Below are 14,000 nucleotides of genomic sequence, written 5' to 3'. Positions count from 1 at the left end.
TTGGCAGGACGCCTCCATGGAACCTCCATGGCAAGTGAGGGGCCTGGAGGAGCACACAGAACTTTCTTCGGTGGCACTGGCCGAGGACAGAGGCACCACCCCAAGGTAGTAGAATCTTCTACTTGGTGTCACTGAGGAGGCATCTTGGGGGCACGGAGGAGCTGCTTTATGGGGGGTGAGGACTTGGATAGTGTGGTCATGCATGTGATTTCGGCCAGACCTGAAGTGGCTGGTCACCAGTTGGGGTTGTCCAGGGCCCCTCACCACTGCCAGTGGGACCAGCAAACCCAGGGCAGGGACATTGTGAATGCCTTCCTTATGGCATTTTTTTGGTTCATCAGACAGCTGCTGTGTTTTGCATACAGTCGAGTTCTTTCTGATGACAGAGAAACCCACTGTGATGGGCTTGAATGGAGTGCTTTATGCAGATCAGCAAAATGAAGGAACCCTTTAATGACTAAGGCGCAGCTGGGTTGCCAGCCAGGGAATCCAGGTTGCCTGGAAGGATTGTTAATGAAAGGATGGGGGTTAGGCCTTCTTTAATGAGTTCATTTTGAGCTTTAAAAATAGAAATCAACTCAGTTAGCTCCCCCAGAGCAGGTCAGAGCATGAAAAAATGGTCTGGCTGCAGTGTTAACATGATTATATGCCCACATTCTAAAATGTGTCCGGAGTAGTAGTCTTCCTGCAGTGAGGGTGAAATTTAGGTGAAATACACGCCACTGTGTGGACCCTTATCCTTGAGGATTGCAGGAGAGGACATTGCAGGTCACTGCAGGAGCTGGGCTTTAACCTTATTTGCAAAACGGCTGACAAAAGGGTCTTCCCTGGTGCCCTAGTGGGTAGGACACGGAGCTTGCAGTATGGGGGACCTGGGCTCCCTCCCCGGTCAGAGAACTACATCCTGTGTGTCGCAGTTGAAGACGTGGCACAGCCAAGTAAATACATATTTAAAAAAAAAAAAAAAAAACACTCATGGAGAAGTGGAAGCCGATTCGTGCGTGGTAGGGTCACTGAGTACAGATCTTTCTGTGCCTTGAGGGTCTCTGGGGGTTGCTCAGATTAAAACAACCTCAAAATTGAAGGTTATGTCTCAGAAACGACTGAGTTGAATATTGGCTCTTGCCAGCCTCGTGTGCTGGGGTCTTATTTCATTTGGCTCTAAAACTGGCTGCTGGCAGCATCACACAAGGGTACGGTGGCTCGGAGTGGGCAGGCACAGTGGTCTGCGTGTGCTGGTGTGGGATGCAGCTGCCGTGAGGGACACACCTGCAGAAGTAAGTTGTACGGTTGGGGCTTTGTGACCCTGGGTTCTGAGCGGATCATGTGCAGAGCGCCAACTGTCATCTTGATCAGAGCGGCTCCTCGCCCTGCTGCAGTCCCAAGCATGCTGCATTGTGGAGAGGCTGGGGGCTGCTCTGGGCATCCCTGCACACATGGGAGGGCTTTGTTCCCTGCATGGCAGCACACCCAGGTGGGCTTCCCTCCTGCCCAGCGTTGGCCTCGGGCCTTTAAATTGCAGAGCTCTTGCTGCTGCACTGGTTGGACTTCAGCTCCTCTGCTGTTCAGAGTTGTAATAAATGGCTTCACTGTACATACTGTGTGTGTGTGTGTGTTACAATGGCATGGTCAACAGCGAGGGTGTGAAGAGGATGGGGGTGGGTGGGGGGAGATGGCGGTGGGAAGGAAAGAGGGAATCATGTGCTATGTGCATCAAGACTTGGCTTCTGGCAGGCTGTAACCTGCCACTCTGAAGGTAACTTCACCACTCTGAAGGATGACTTCCACAAGCTTTCCCGCTTTTGCGCGACCAATCTAACAATTTTCAGAATCATCCTGTGGGTTTTTAAAGAGCGGCGAGACTCAAGTGAAATTCTAGAATGGGAATGTCGAAAAGGTGTGGTCAGCTGCTTTTGGAAAATGTTTTATTTTCTGAAGTAACTGGCCAAAGACAGTGCCCTCGAAACATTTAAATTTGAGAATAAAATAAATGAAAATGCAGGCAAGGGACTGTCCTTTGAGATCTATAATGCAAAGATTTAAAGATGCCCAGTGTTTTACATAAATTAATATAAAACCATCTGTATAAGGGCTTCCCTGGCTCAGATGGTAAAGAATCTGCCTGCAATGCGGGAGACCCAGGTTCAAGCCCTGGGTCATGAAGATCCCCTTGCAAAGGACGTGGCTACCCGCTCCAGTATTCTTGCCTGGACAGTCCCATGGACAGAGGAGCCTGGCAGGCTGTATGGTTGCAGAGAGTCAGACAGGACTGAGCAACTAACGCCCTCTAATTGCTGATCTGTTAACCAGAACATGATAATGAAAACTGGTTTTTGTTGTATTTATTAGGGTGCCAGAAGAGTACCAAGATAATTATTCATGTAAATCAAATTGAGAACTTTTAAAAAAACTTTATCTTATATTGGAGTATAGCCAATTGGGCTTCCCTGGTGGCTCAGATGGTAAAGAGCCTGTCTGCAATGCAGGAGACCCGGATTCAATCCCTGGGTTGGGAAGATCCCCTGGAGAAAGAAATGGCAACCCACTCCAGTATTCCGGCCTGGAAAATCCCATGGACGGAGGAGCCTGGTGGGCTACAGTCCAGGGGGTCGCAAAGAGTCAGACACTACTGAGCAACTTCACTTTCACTGTAAGCAATTAACAATGTGATAGTTTCAGGTGAACAGCGAAGGGACTCAACCCTACATATGCATGTATCCATTCTCCCCCCAACTCTCCAAATTGAGAACATTTTTCTGAGGTTCAGAATTCTGGTTCTGGATCAAGTAGGACAGGTGTTCCACCTCCACAGGGACTCCTATCATAGGAGGAAAGGAAAGACACCCATGCTTACAACTGGGGGGATGACGCATAATTGTCAATTTTTTTAATATTAGGTGGTCGGATAGGACTGAGTAACTAACACTCTCTAACTGCTGATCTGTTAACCAGACCATGAGTGGAGGTGGGACTCAGCTCCTTTTGGATGATTGTCCATTGGCAGAACCCCACTGCCGAACTTGTATTGACGATTTTAGTTGACCTGGCAGTACATGAAGCAGCAGGCTCTCCTTGCTTTTTGGAGTGAAGACATCAGCATGTCAAATTTGGTACCATAAACTTGTTGGCCACTAAAGAAAGAAAGAAAATGAAGTCGCTCAGTCGTGTCCGACTCTTTGCCACCCCATAGACTTATAGCCCTCCAGGCTCCTCAATCCAGGGGATTCTCCAGGCAAGATTGCTGGAATGGGTTGCCATTCCCTTCTCCAGGGGATCTTCTCCACCCAGGTTTCGAACCCTGGTCTCCCGCACTGCAGGCAAACTCTTTACCATCTGAGCCCCCAGGGAAGTTGGCCTCTACCATGCATCAAACCCTTGTAAGCTTTAACCATGTTGGATTCTTGCTCCTTGCACATGAGAGCCTTGTAGAGCAGGGGGTCACCAACGCCCAGGGTGGCTGCAGATCATATAGGAACCCCCACCCCTCTCCCTCAGCCACACAGCAGGAAGTGAACCAGGAGAGGGGAGGGAAGGACCAAAGCTTTATCTGTATTTACAGCCCTTCCACATTGCTCACTTTACTGCCTGAGGTAGCAAATAACGGTATCCCTGAAAGTAAGTTTGAGATAGCTTCAAATGTCTGTACATTGTAGATTCAAGTCAAGGCGGAATATCCTGAAATTTCCGTAAAAGCACTGAAAAGCCTGCTTCCATTTGCAATATCTTTGTGAAGCAGGGTTTTCTGCAGTGTGTTGTGTGTGTGCTCAGTCGTGTCTGACTCTTTGGGACCCCATGAACTATAGCCCATCAGGCTTCTCTGTCCATGGGATTCTCCAGGCATGAATACCAGAATGGGTTGCCATGCCCTCCTCCAGGGGATCTTCCCTACCCTGGGATCGAACTTGTGTGTTTCCTGCATTGGCAGGCGGATTCTTTTACCACTGAGTCACCTACAACAACCAAAGCAAGATATATGGAGTGAGTGACTGAAAGTCACTCAGTTGTGTCTGTTTCTTTGTGACTCCATGGACTATACAGTCCATGGAATTCTCCAGGCCAGAATACTAGGTAGCCTGTCCCTCCTCCAGGGGATCTTCCCAACCCAGGGATCGAACCCAGGTCTCCTGCCTTGCAGGCGAAATCTTTACTAGCTGAGCCACCAGGGAAGCCCAAGAATACTGGAGTGGATGGCCTACCCCTTCTCCAGTGTATCTTCCCCACCCAGGAATTGAACCAGGATCTCCTGCATTGCAGGCGGATTCTTTACCTGCTGAGCCACCTGGGAAGCTCAGTTATGGACTAGACTGGACATAAGCAGCACCCTTCAGGTGTCTGTATCTCCCATCACTCCCCCAAATAGGACCATCTAGTTGCAGAGAGACAAGCTTACAGCTCCCACTAATTGTACATTAGGGTGAGTGATACAGATATTTCCTTATTTATCACAAGGAAATTTTATGGTAGAAAAATATTTCCTTTATTTATCACATGGGATACTTACAGAAAGAAAGTGCACCATACTTGCCATCTCCTTGAATCATCCAGAAACCATCCCCAGCCCCCCACCCCCCACCCCCACCCCCACCTCTTGGTATGTGGAAAAACTGTAGAGGATTCTGTTCTGGGAGGTTCTGCAGAGTATTACTGTGGGGTGGAGCCTGGCGCTGTGGCCTCTGGCAGGTTCCCACCCCGATCCTCCTGGCCCCCTCCGCCCCCTCCAGGAGGAGTTGCTGCCAGCAGACCAGCTCTGAACTGCAGGCTTGTGTTTTGTTGGGACATGTGGGAGAAGGGGGGGTCGCGGTGGAGACTTTATAATGGATCCTTAAGCCCAGTAACAGCCAGAAGGTGAAATGTGTTTTACATTGGTGGAGCGTGATTTACACTCTTTAGGGAAAAGCATGTTTTCATAGTAAATCCATCAACACACTTAAATCCAGCTGAGGGTCACCTCCCTGTCCGACTTCCCCTGAGAGGTGGCTTGGTGTCCAGAGACCAATGCCAAGTCTGACTTCTTTTTTATTAATTAGTTTTTATTGGAGTATAGTTGCTTAACAGTGTTGTGTTAGTTTCTGTTGTACAGCAAAATGAATCAGCCATGTGTATAGATGCAGATAGATATATATGCTGTCTTTGAAAAAGTTCTTCCCATTTAGATCCCCACAGAGCAGGCAGTGCCCTGTGCTATAGAATAGGTTTTTACTAGTTATATATTTTATACATACTATCAATAGAGTATGGCTTCCCTGGTGGCTCAGATGGTAAAAAATTCACCTGCAATGTGGGAGACCTGGGTTCAATCCCTGGATTGGGAAGATCCCCTGGAGAAGGGAAAGGCTACCCACTTCAGTGTTCTGGCCTAGAGAATTCCATGGACTGTCCACGGGGTCGCAAAGAGTCAGACACAACTGAGCAACTTTCACTTTTCCATCAATAGTGTATGGGCTTCCCTGGTGGCTCAGATGGTAAACAATCTGCCTGCAACTTGGGAGACATGAGTTCAATCCCTGGGTCAGGAAGATCTCCTGGAGAAGGGAATGGCAACCCACTCCAGTATTCTTGCCTGGAGAATCCCATGGACAGAGGGGCCTGGGGGCTATAGTCCATGGGGTTGCAATCAGATGCAACTGAACAGCTAACGCTTTCACTACTTTTTCCCCACTTTCTTCATCAGTGGTGTGTGTGTGTCAATCTCCCGGTTCCCCCAAGCCACCCTTTCCCCCTTGGTGTTCATACGTTCCTTCCACACACAGGACTGACCTTGTGTGCACTCACAGGCTGCTCAGGAGAAGGTTTCATAATTGGAGAGTGTTCCACCCTCATGTGCTGCTTGCTTTTTTGGGCTGAATTCAGTGAGCTAAGGTGGCAGTTGAAGTTTTCCCTTCTGAACCACCATGCCGGGTAATTAGGAAGTCACGCTGGGACGATCACAAGGTGAAGGCCAAGCTTGAACTTTCCAGGGCAGAGTCCAGGTTCCTTCGGGTGGTGCAGCATCTCCTGTGCAAGGAGCCTTGCTGACCGACTTCCAGAGATGAGAAGCAGCGGCCGTGGGAAAGTCCTGGGCTCAGCATCTGGTGCTGGTTTTAATGTCTTCATTTGTCACTACATTCTGTCCTTGTGTTTATAGCCAGGCAACTTCCAGAAATGCAGAGCCAGGCTGAGGGATGGGTAGGTTTGCCTACTGCCTGGTTTTGTCTTGTGACTCCCTGTTAATCAGAAGGGAGCATTGTAAGGGTGGTAGTCGGAGGGCTCCAGGGCTTAGTTCATCATCCATCATCACACTGCCCTTTGAGAATGTTCTCATGACCCCAAAGGGATTAGTTTATCCATCACCACCATCCACTTCCAGAACATTCTTACTACCCCAAAAGGCCTACTTCATCTGTCACCACCGTCCACTTCTAGAACATTCTCACCACCCCAAAGGGATTAGTTCATCCATCACCACCATCCAGAACGTTCTTACCACCCCAAAAGGCCTACTTCATCTGCAACCACCATCCACTTCTAGAACATTCTCACCACCCCAAAGGGATTAGTTCATCCATCACCACCATCTACTTCTAGAACATTCTCATCAACCTAGCGGGATTCATTCATCCATTACCACCATCCACTACCAGAACATTCTCATCACCCTGAAGGAATTAGTTAATCCATCACCAACATCCACTTCCAGAACATTCTCATCACCCCAAAGGGAAGGCTTGTACCCATTGAGGAATCTTAGAATTATTACCAGGATGTTCTGGACAGTGTGCACAGTCACGCCTTGTGTGTGTTTGGGTCACATTGTTGGAGGTGATGAGCTGGACGTCCCCAGCAGGGACAACAAGTTGAGTCCAGGCTCACGCAAGAACCCAGCTGTCTCCACACACAAGGGGTGAGCCCTCAGGGTGCCCTGGTAGCAGAGCTGTAGCTCCCGTCCTTGCAGAGGGGAGCAGTGAGTCCTTACATGGCATGTGGGAAGCCATGGAAACTGCATCTCCAAGAAGTGGGGTGTCTGGGGCCACGAGAGGAACAGTTCATTTCCAGCAAAGCTGTTACATAAACATTGGCTTAATGCTCTGCTCTAATGTCACTTGCATATCTGTTTTATGTTTTATGGCTTCTCTGATGGCTCAGATAGTATAGATTCTGCCGGCAATGCAGGAGACCAAGGTTTGATCCCTGGGTCGGGAAGATCCCATGCAGAAGGGAATGGTTACCCACTCCAGTATCCTTGCCTGGACAGTCCCATGGACAGAGGATCCTGGCGGTCAGCAGTCCGTGGGGTCACAGAGAGTCAGACATGACCGAATAACTAACACTTTGTGTTTCACGTCTAAGAGCTGTAAAAACGAGGAAAACTAAAAAGCCTCTCCTTGCATGATTCTGTGTGTAGATGCTGCCCAGAACAGGCAGATCCGTGGAGACACAGGGGAGATGGGTGCAGGTTTGGAGGATGGCTGTCTGTCCCAGTGGTGTGGAGCTCCTGTGTGGGTGATGGGAACGTTTTGGAATGAGATGGTGGTCATGCTGCCCAACTCTGTGAGTTTACTAAAAGCTGCTAAACCGGACACTGCCAGAGGGTGAGTTTTTGGGTATATGAGCTTCGTCTTTTTTGGGTATATGAGCGTTTTTCAAATCACATCAATGCTGGAAATCCACAAAAAATGTTTTTGTTTTTTAATTAATATAAAATGATGCTATGTAGGAACAGATTTGTAGTTACAGAGGGGGTCGGTGTGGGAAAGGAAAGGATTAGGAGTTTGGGGTTAGAAGATGCAAACTATTCTATACAGGATGGATAAACAGGGTCCTGTGGTAGAGCACATAAAGAAAGCTGAGCACCGAAGAATTGATGCTTTTGAGCTGTGGTGCTGGAGAAGACAGCTCTTTGAGAGAGTCCCTTGGACTGCTAGGAAATCCAACCAGTCCATCTTAAAGGAGATCAGTCCTGAATGTTCACTGGAAGGACTGAGGCTGATGCTGAAGCTCCAGTCCTTTGGCCACCTGATGTGAAGAACTGACTCACTGGAAAAGACCCTGGTGTTCGGAAAGATTGAACGCATGTGGAGAAGGGGACGACAGAAGATGAGATGGTTGGATGACATCACTGACTCGATGGACATGAGTGTGAGCAAGCTCCGGGAGTTGGTGATGGACAGGGAGGCCTGGCGTGCTGCAGTCCATGGGGTTGCAGAGAGTCAGACACAACTGAGTGACTGAAATGAACTGACTGTAGAGCACAGGGAACTGTATTCAATATCCTGTGGTAAACCCTCATGGCAAAGAATATGAAAGAATGTATTTATATGTATAGCTGAATCACTTTGCTATACAGCAGAAATTAACACAGCATGGTAAATCAGCTGCCCTTGAATACAGTTTTAAAAGAAAGACTGCAATAAAAATGCTGCTTTTCACTCATTAAATTGTTGCACATCTAACCCAGCTGAGACTGTGTGTTCTGTGTAGATCAATAGAATTTCTACATGTTGATCGTGAGCATGTAAATTAGTTACACCCGCTTTGGTATAAAATTTCTGTTGGGAGGTTGGAAACAAAAATAAGAAACAAGGTCGTGTGTGACTCCAGTCTGCGAGTCTTGGCTCCAGCTCAGAGGTCAACAAGCTTTGCAAAGGATCAGACGGGTAAACACTTGGCCCTCAGGGAACTCAGTGTTTCCGGCATGTGAACAGCTCTGCTGTTGTGACCTGGGAGCAGGTGTGGACGGTCCCTGAAGGGCTGGGTGTGCCTATGCTCCCATAAAGCCCAGGCTGAGAGGTCTTGCCAGCCCTGGGACCTGGCCAGGGGGCTAAAGGATGGGAATCAGTGAGGATGCTTCCAGGACGGGAGGTGGGGCCTGTGTGGTCGTCTATCCAGATGTTTTTGATGTTGTTCTCTGCAGTGTTGATACCCACGCCTCTCATCATTTTCATCTCACTGGTCTCTGGCTTGGTTAATGTGGCTACGGCCCATTCACAGCAAGGACGTGTAATAAGACAGCTAAAGATGCTGAGAACGGAATCTCCTTTCTGAGATTTACAGACCATAAGGGCTCCTCCGTTCACGTGGAGTGACTTGGGTACAGGTTGAGGCTTCATCAAGCTCGTCTGAGAGGCTAAGATAAGAGCAACAGTTCCTTTGGGATGTATGCGTACCAGAGTGCTTACTGTGTTCTGTTCTCTTCTTACTTGTGGACTTTTTCAAGGGCACAAATGTCTTATCAGGTAAAAACAGATGTGTGTTCCACTTATTACAGAAATTTACAACTTTGAGTCTTAATGGCATTCACCACGCGTAAGCTCTGAGCATCTTATATGCTTGATAAGTTGGCCTCATTGTAGGAAACGTGAATGTAGGAAAACCCAATGATAAACCTCAACCGGATAAAAATACTTTCTCTTTAGAAATCATTCATTGAGGCTGTCTCTTAAAAATGGATTTCCTAGTACAGAAGCAGCTGCCAGGTTCTGGTTGCTAATATGAAAGTGAAGGTGATAGTCACTCAGTCTCTTTGCGACCCCATGGACTGCAGCACACGAGGCTTCTCGGTCTATCACCATCTCCCAGAGCTTGCTCAAACTCATGTCCATTAAGTAGTGATGCCATCCAACTGTCTCATCCTCTGTCACCTGCTTCTCCTGCCCTCAGTCTTTGCCAGCATCAGGGTATTTTCAAATGAGTCAGTTCTTCACATCAGGTGGCCAACTTATTGGAGCTTCAGCTTCGGCATCAGTCCTTCCAGTGACTACTCAGGGTTGATTTTGTTAAGGATTGACTGGTTTGATCTTGCTCTCCAAGGGATTCTCAAGAGTCTTCTCCAACACAACAGTTCAAAAGCATCATTTCTTCAATGCTCAGCCTTCTTTATGGTCCAACTCTCACATCCGAAGGTGACTACTGGAAAAACCGTAGCTTTGACTAGATGGACCCTTGTTGGCAAAGTGATGTCTCTGCTTTTCCATCAAAAGATCCAGGGCTCCTTGGAGGAACAGACAAGTCTAGGGTTGGGGCTGGCAGTATACAAATGAAGTCTGCAGTGTGTTGTGCCCAAAAAGTAAGGAAGTACTCAAACAAACAGACACACACATACACAGAGAAAACCCTGTAACGAGGATTTGCCAAAGGGATACAGAAGTCAGCTTGGAGTTTCCTATGACCAAAACTGCTGTGAAATCAAGTGGAATATGAAGGAGTGTATAAAATATCCCTGGACTTTCCTGATGGTCCCGTGGTTAAGAAGCTGCCTTCCTGTGCTGGCACACTGGTTCAATCCCTGGTCCGGGAACTAAGAGCTCACATGCCATGGAGCAACTAAGCCTGTGCATCACAGCTACTGAGCTCTCAAGCCCAGGAGCCCTGGAGCCTGTGCTTGCCAATAAGAGAAGCCACTAACAGTGAAAAGTCCACGCATCATAACTTGACAGTAACCCACGCTTCCCACAACCAGAGAAAGCCCGTGCAGCAATGAAGACCCTGCACAGTCAAAAATAAGCCAAATTTTGAAATAAACATTAAAAATAATAAACAATTCCTGAGTCCACACTGATAGACAAGTGATCAAGTACATTAGAAGTGGAGGAAAGAGATCTGTACGGAAAAGTTCTGAATCTCTGTAGGTCTTCTGCCCTTGGAGGGTGGGATGAGGTATGTTGTGGGGAGTAGAGCCCTTCTGTCTTATACTTCAGGCTGCATTTGGTGAGCTCCTTCCACAGGGGCCAGGGTAAAATGGTGGGGTGAGGCTCTGTGACTGCAGAGAAGCTGGTGTAGCTAACCCTGCCAGCTCATCCGTAGAGATCATTGTATTGACAGCACAGTCCTTGTATTTGAGGATAAGAAGGGCATTTCACCTCTGTGTTCTCCAACTCCCCCAGCCCCTCAAATCCACAATTCCTGGGTCAGTCATCACAACAGAAACATCAGACAGATCCCAGCTAAGACATTCTGCAAATGCCTGCACAGTCCTTCTGGAAACTCTGGAGGGCATGGAAAACAAGGATGGTCTCAGAGGCTGTCACTTGGATGGGAGGAGCCTGTGACTGGTAAATGAAATGGGGTGTCCTGGAACGTAGAGAGAATAGTAGGTGAGAATGAAGTAAGTCTGAATATGGTATGAACACCAGTTAATGTACCAAGATGGGATTTAGGGTAAGGAGAAGGGGACGACAGAGAATGAGTTGGTTGGATGGCATCACTGACTCAGTGGACTCAGTTTGAGTAAACTCCAGGAGATAGCAGAGGACAAGGAAGCCTGGCGTGCTGCAGTTCTGGGGGGTCTCAGAGTCAAATACAACTTAGCAACTTAGTCAAACGTACTAATGGCAATTTTGGCAATTGTACTAATTGTGGCATACAGTTATGGCAAATGTACTAATGTGTTGACAGCAGGGGAAACCGGTGTAGGGAATGTTCTCTTCTTCTAATTTTTCTGTAAATCTAAAAGCATTCTGAAAGGAAGTGTTGGAGTAGCTTTCCTCACGGCGTTTCGAGTTAGCTTGTAAATGTCAGGTGCGAACCTCATTTATTTGGCTGCACCAGCTCTTAACTGGAGAAGGCGATGCCACCCCACTCCAGTACTCTTGCCTGGAAAATCCCGTGGATGGAGGAGCCTGCTAGGCTGAAGTCCATGGGGTCGCTAAGAGTTGGACACGACTGAGCAATGTCACTTTGATTTTCACTTTCATGCCTTGGAGAAGGAAATGCCAACCCACTCCAGTGTTCTTGCCTGAAGAATCCCAGGGATGGGGCAGCCTGCTGAGCTGCCGTCTATGGGGTTGCACAGAGTTGGACACGACTGAAGTGACTTAGCAGCAGCAGCTCTTAACTGTGGCATGTGGGATCTTTAGTGGGGCACATTCGAACTCTTAGGGATGGCATGTGGGATCTTAGTTCCCTGACCTGGGACTGAAACTAGGTCCCTTTCTTGGGAGCGTGGAGTCTTAGCCTCTGGACCACCCAGAGAAGCCCCCAGGAAAGCCACTAGGCTCTTCGTGGATGCCTGTTAATATGGACAGCCTTGGGTTCTGCCCTGAGATATGCGGCTGACCTTGGGAGGATGGCGCCCTCGGGTAGTGATGGGTCCTGGGCTTGGTAAAATAATACACGGAGATGAAAACCAGGAGCTGCAAGTGCTGAAATTCGTGTGCCATAGAACCCATGCTCTGCAGGAAGAGAAGTCACGGCAACGAGAAGGCCACACCCCACAACTAGAGAGTAGCCTCAGATCACTGCAGCTGGAGAAAGTCTGCAGCAGTGAAAACACAGCACCACCAAAAACAAATAAATAAAATTACTTTAAAAAATAAACAAGTGTGAAGAATGTGGGCTTTGGGGGGAGAAAACAGGTTCAAATCCACTCTTTTATTTTCTTTGTGGTTGCATCAAGCCAGCTAAGCTTGCTAATAACGTCCCAATAACTAGTCTTCCCTGGAACATGGTTTCCCTAGTGAGTCAGTCCATAAAGATCCGCCTGCCAATGCAGGAGGCCCAGGTTCGATCCCTGGGTCAGGAAGATTCCCCTGGAGGAGGAAATGGCAACCCACTCCAGTGTTCTTGCCTAGAAAATCCCATGGACAGAGGAGCCTGGTGGACTACAGTCCAAGGGGGTCACAAGAGTCAGACATGACTTAGCGACTAAACAGCAACATGAAAACCCCAGAGTTCCCAGATATTAACTTTTATATTCAGCATCTGCATAGACTTACTTAACGTACTTGGTTGCCTTGTCACCATCAGAATTCTTTCATGCCCACCTGTCTTTAGTTTGCTTCCTGATATTTGTGGCTTGCCTCAGCAATTCCCAACTTACTGTGACATTAGGACATTATTTCAGTTGGTTAATTCTATTTTATTAAAATTTAATGGGGGTGAATAGCATACTTAATACATTATTTGGCTTACCTTGTGCTTCAGCTGGTAAAGAATCCACCTGCAATGCAGGAGACACTGGTTCGATCCCTGGGTTGGGAGGATCCTCTGGAGAAGGGAAAGGCTACCCACTCCAGTATTCTGGCCTCGAGAATCCCATGAACTTTATAGTTCATGGGATCACAAAGACATGACTGAGTGACTTTCACTCACTAGTATGCTGGCCTGGAGATAAACATAGCAACGACCTTCCTTGCAGATTCATGTGAAAGTTTAATGTGTGTAACAGTAATGGAGCAGCACAGTGTCTAAGATCAAGCAGGTGCAAAAAGAAAGTCACCTTTAGTTAAAATAGCCACATGTGTGTGTTAGTCTCTCAGTGGTGTCTGACTTGTTACAAGTGTACGGACTCTAGCCCACCAGGCTCCTCTGTCCATGGAATCTCCCCAGGCAAGAGTACTGGAATGGGTTGCCATTCCCTTCTCCGGGGGTGGGGGGATCTTCCTAACCCAGGGATTGAACTCCATCGCCTGCACTGCAGGCGATTCTTTACTGTCTGAGCCACCAGGGGAGCCAAAAATAGCCACAATTCAGGGGATATTGAAAGTGGTGTGGGTTGTTTGTTTCATTGAGCAAGAATGGAAAGTTAATTGGGGTGCATTTTGAAGAGGTTGAAGCTGGTGGTGAACCTTGGACCTGAAGGGTAAGTGCTGGGCTGGAGAGGGTCAAGGCAGTCTGTGTGGGAAGGGGCTGTTAAGGACCCTGGTGGGGGGCACTTCCTGAGTGTTTAGGGGGTGGTGAGCACCCAAGGTCTCAGGCTGTCTGGGGAGGGTGGTGCGGGGACTTTAAATACAGATCATTGTGAAGGGACGGGTTGGGTCAGGGTCAGCCTGCGACCTCTTGGTGGTCTGCACACGATGCCTTCTAGGCAGTAAAACTTCTGGAGACACTCTGTTAGTTGTTCTGATCGCATTCCTACCAAGTGTGTAATAAACCCCCAAAACACAGATAGACGCGAAATGGGCTATTGAATGTTGGCTTTGGGTTTTTGTTTTTTTTTTTCAACTTTATTGTTCCATCTGACCTTAAGGTTGTGAGGAATGGTCACAAGTTTGAGGACAGAGCTGCATAACAGGGAAGCTTTTTTG

The 14,000-nt window shown here is 48.0% G+C and overlaps 1 protein-coding gene across 1 annotated transcript in view; it reads left to right on the top strand.

The window, feature by feature from the left end:
* LOC133243835 (protein Shroom2-like) overlaps window positions 1-14,000 on the top strand; it is a 150,341-nt gene that overhangs the window by 100,894 nt on the left and 35,447 nt on the right. The window contains 1 exon segment of the mRNA XM_061410559.1: window positions 8-105. Coding sequence (XP_061266543.1) covers window positions 8-105 — 98 coding nt within the window.

Source organism: Bos javanicus, chromosome Y, assembly GCF_032452875.1.
Source record: "Bos javanicus breed banteng chromosome Y, ARS-OSU_banteng_1.0, whole genome shotgun sequence".
NCBI classification, from domain to species: Eukaryota; Metazoa; Chordata; class Mammalia; order Artiodactyla; family Bovidae; genus Bos; species Bos javanicus.
The sequence above is the reverse complement of the archived record's forward strand: the minus strand, read 5'-3'. Positions and strand labels throughout refer to the sequence as shown.